Genomic DNA, 2,682 nt, shown 5'->3' on the forward strand with positions numbered 1-2,682 from the left:
AAACGTCTCCTCTAGGAAGTTTGGGGAGCGTCCCGGCCTGCCCGGACTGTGCGTCCCCCTCTCCGACTGGGAGGGGTGTGGGGCCGCCCCCCACCCACAGCGCAGGCCTGGCTCCACCCAGACTCGCTGCCTGGTGGTGTCCGGGGGTGGGGGGGCCAGTTCTGGGGCTCCTGCCCTCTGCAAGGCTGGGCTGCTTTTGCACTGAGGGAGAACAGACCCTGGCGCGGTGGGCGAGGGCCGCTGCGGCCACAGGTGGCAGGAGGTGGGCTCGCACCCGGGCCCTGGGCTGCACCAGACACGCGGTGCCATGGGGAGCGCGGGGCTGGCGCGCAGCCTGGCCACCCTGGTGCCCTCGCCTGCGCCCGGTGGTGGTCGGGGCCCGCGCCCCACTCAGCACACTGACCGGCCTGGCCACCTGGCGACTCTTTGCCCAGCTAGGGAGTTTGTGTCTGCTAGAGGAGGCACGGGGTGCACACAGCACCCGTGACTTGGTGGGGCGGGGTGCTGGGCGGGCAGGGGTGGCGCCTCCCGTGGGCTCATGCGGGGCGGCCTGCGGCCCCCGGCGACAGACCCGCCCCTCCCGGCCGCCGCAGCCCCTGGTCTGTCTGGGACGCGTCAGTTCCTGGATGCAGCCACCGAGGTGGCTCCCTCGGGCCGGCCTTACAGGCGCCTGCGGGGTCGGTGGCCGCCCCGCTTCCCCGGGGCGGGGCGCGCAGGGGTGCTGGCGCTGCCGCGGGGCCGGGGTGACGCCTGCGCTCCCCGCCAGGCTCCACGAGGAGATCATCGACTTCTACGACTTCATGTCCCCATGCCCCGAGGAGGCGGCCATGCGCAGGGAGGTGGTGACGCGCATCGAGACGGTGGTCAAGGACCTGTGGCCCGCGGCCGAGGTGGGTGCCCGCCGGTCAGGGACCCCGCGCCGCGCCCAGCCCCGCAGCACCCCAGGCTGTTCCTGCATGCCCCTCCCGGCAGAGGCGAGCCCCACAGCCGGCCTGGCCCGCCAGCACCCCCGGCCGGGCGCCCCGCGCTTCCCAGAGACCAGCTGCCCCAAACGCGGTGCTGTGGGCGGAGACCTACGGGGTCGGCCCCGGCCCGGCACTTCTGGAGGGTGGCGGAGCCCCTGAGCACATGTGTGGGTGCAGTGCGACAGTCCCCCCGAGTTTAAGACACTGCCCTCTGGCGGGCTGGGCCCTCCTGGGGTGCTCGTCTCCCCCGCAAGGGCGGCGGGGTCTGGCTGTCGCGTGTTAAGCGGCTCCTTCTCCTTCTCCAGGTGCAGATATTTGGCAGCTTCAGCACAGGTCTCTACCTTCCCACCAGGTGAGCGAGCGCAGGCCGGTGCTGGGGTGGTGGCCATGTTTGTGGGGTGCGGGGCGGGGCAGCCCAAGGGGAGCGCGGGTGGCTGCGTGTGGGGAGGTGGATGCGGGGCCTCTGTGAGCGTCCTGACCGATTCCCTGGCCCCTCCCCCTGCACCCTGGCCGCAGGGACGGCGGGAGCTGCCTCTTCATACAGTGTTGATTTAGTTGCAGATTGCGGTGCAGGCCAGAGGTGCGGGGTGGGACCGCGGGAGCAGGCCAGGCGGATCCCCTGAGAGCCGCTGCTGAGAGGGCCGTGGGGAGGCAGGAGGGGTCTGCTGGGCCTGGGGGTCCCTCCCTGGCCTGGCGGTGACGGCGAGGCCCCCAGGCATGCTCTGAGGTTTCTTTTTGCTTTCTTAGAGCTTCAAGCAGACATTTTCAAGGCCAGTGGGGGTTTAGAGCTGTTCCCAGGCCACTTTGCACGGTTGCGTCTCTAAGGACTCTTGCCCTGCACAGTGTCCTCGGTGTCTTGCTTCGCTGAAAGCTGGTTTTCAGTTCACCCTCTGTTTGCCCTGGCACTGAGGAGGCTGAACACTCTGGGGCTGGCTTTGGCAAGGGGGTATGGGGGCGGGCTGGGGCCAGGCGGTGGGTCCCGGGGCAGCAGGCGTGCCTGCAGGCTGCAGGCGAGTGTGGACACTGCCCCCTGGGGCTGGACCTGCCGCCGACCTCGCTGCCTCCCCACGTCCCTCGAGGCCGGGCTGCGTGTGCCCTGGAGGGTGAGCCCGCCTGCGGTGACGCGCACTCTCCTCCCCGGCAGCGACATCGACCTGGTGGTCTTCGGGAAGTGGGAGCGCCCCCCGCTGCAGCTGCTGGAGCAGGCCCTGCGGAAGCACAACGTGGCCGAGCCCTGCTCCATCAAAGTCCTGGACAAAGCGACCGTGAGTGCGGGGCCGGCGCCAGGACCGGGGAGGTGGCCGGCAGCGCCCCGGCTCCTCGGGGCGGCGCCTCGCAGGTGCGCCGCGAGGGGCGGGCGCGGGCAGAGGCCCGTATCTGAAATCCAGCCTTGGCAGGTGCCGATCATCAAGCTCACGGACCAGGAGACGGAGGTGAAGGTGGACATCAGCTTCAACATGGAGACGGGCGTCCGGGCGGCGGAGCTCATCAGGAGTTACATGAAGGTGCGGCCGGCCGGCCGGCGCTTTCTCCTGCGCCAGGGGGTCCCTGCTGTGCGGACCCTGCGGCCCTCGCACGGAGCAGGCCTCGTGGGCGGCCGTCACGCCCTCGCGGTACCCTGTCGGTAACGACGGGCGTGGCCCTAGCCGGCTGCAGCTCGGCCTGGTCGGCGTGGCGGACCCCTCCCGGCTGTGCCCAGAGCCGCCTGGGGAGGCCG

At 71.3% G+C, this 2,682-nt stretch overlaps 1 protein-coding gene across 1 annotated transcript in view; it reads left to right on the top strand.

The window, feature by feature from the left end:
* Window positions 1-753: 753 nt before the first annotated feature.
* The window catches only part of PAPD7 (PAP associated domain containing 7), an 8,528-nt gene continuing 6,599 nt past the window's right edge, over window positions 754-2,682 (top strand). Inside the window, exons 1-4 of the mRNA XM_012721738.1 lie at window positions 754-890; window positions 1,271-1,317; window positions 2,110-2,230; window positions 2,363-2,578. Of these exons, the coding sequence (XP_012577192.1) occupies window positions 801-890; window positions 1,271-1,317; window positions 2,110-2,230; window positions 2,363-2,578 (474 nt within the window). The 5' untranslated portion in view covers window positions 754-800. The remainder of the gene's footprint in view (window positions 891-1,270; window positions 1,318-2,109; window positions 2,231-2,362; window positions 2,579-2,682) is intronic.

The sequence above is a fragment of the Condylura cristata genome, unplaced genomic scaffold, assembly GCF_000260355.1.
Source record: "Condylura cristata isolate star-nosed mole 26May11 unplaced genomic scaffold, ConCri1.0 scaffold00007, whole genome shotgun sequence".
NCBI classification, from domain to species: Eukaryota; Metazoa; Chordata; class Mammalia; order Eulipotyphla; family Talpidae; genus Condylura; species Condylura cristata.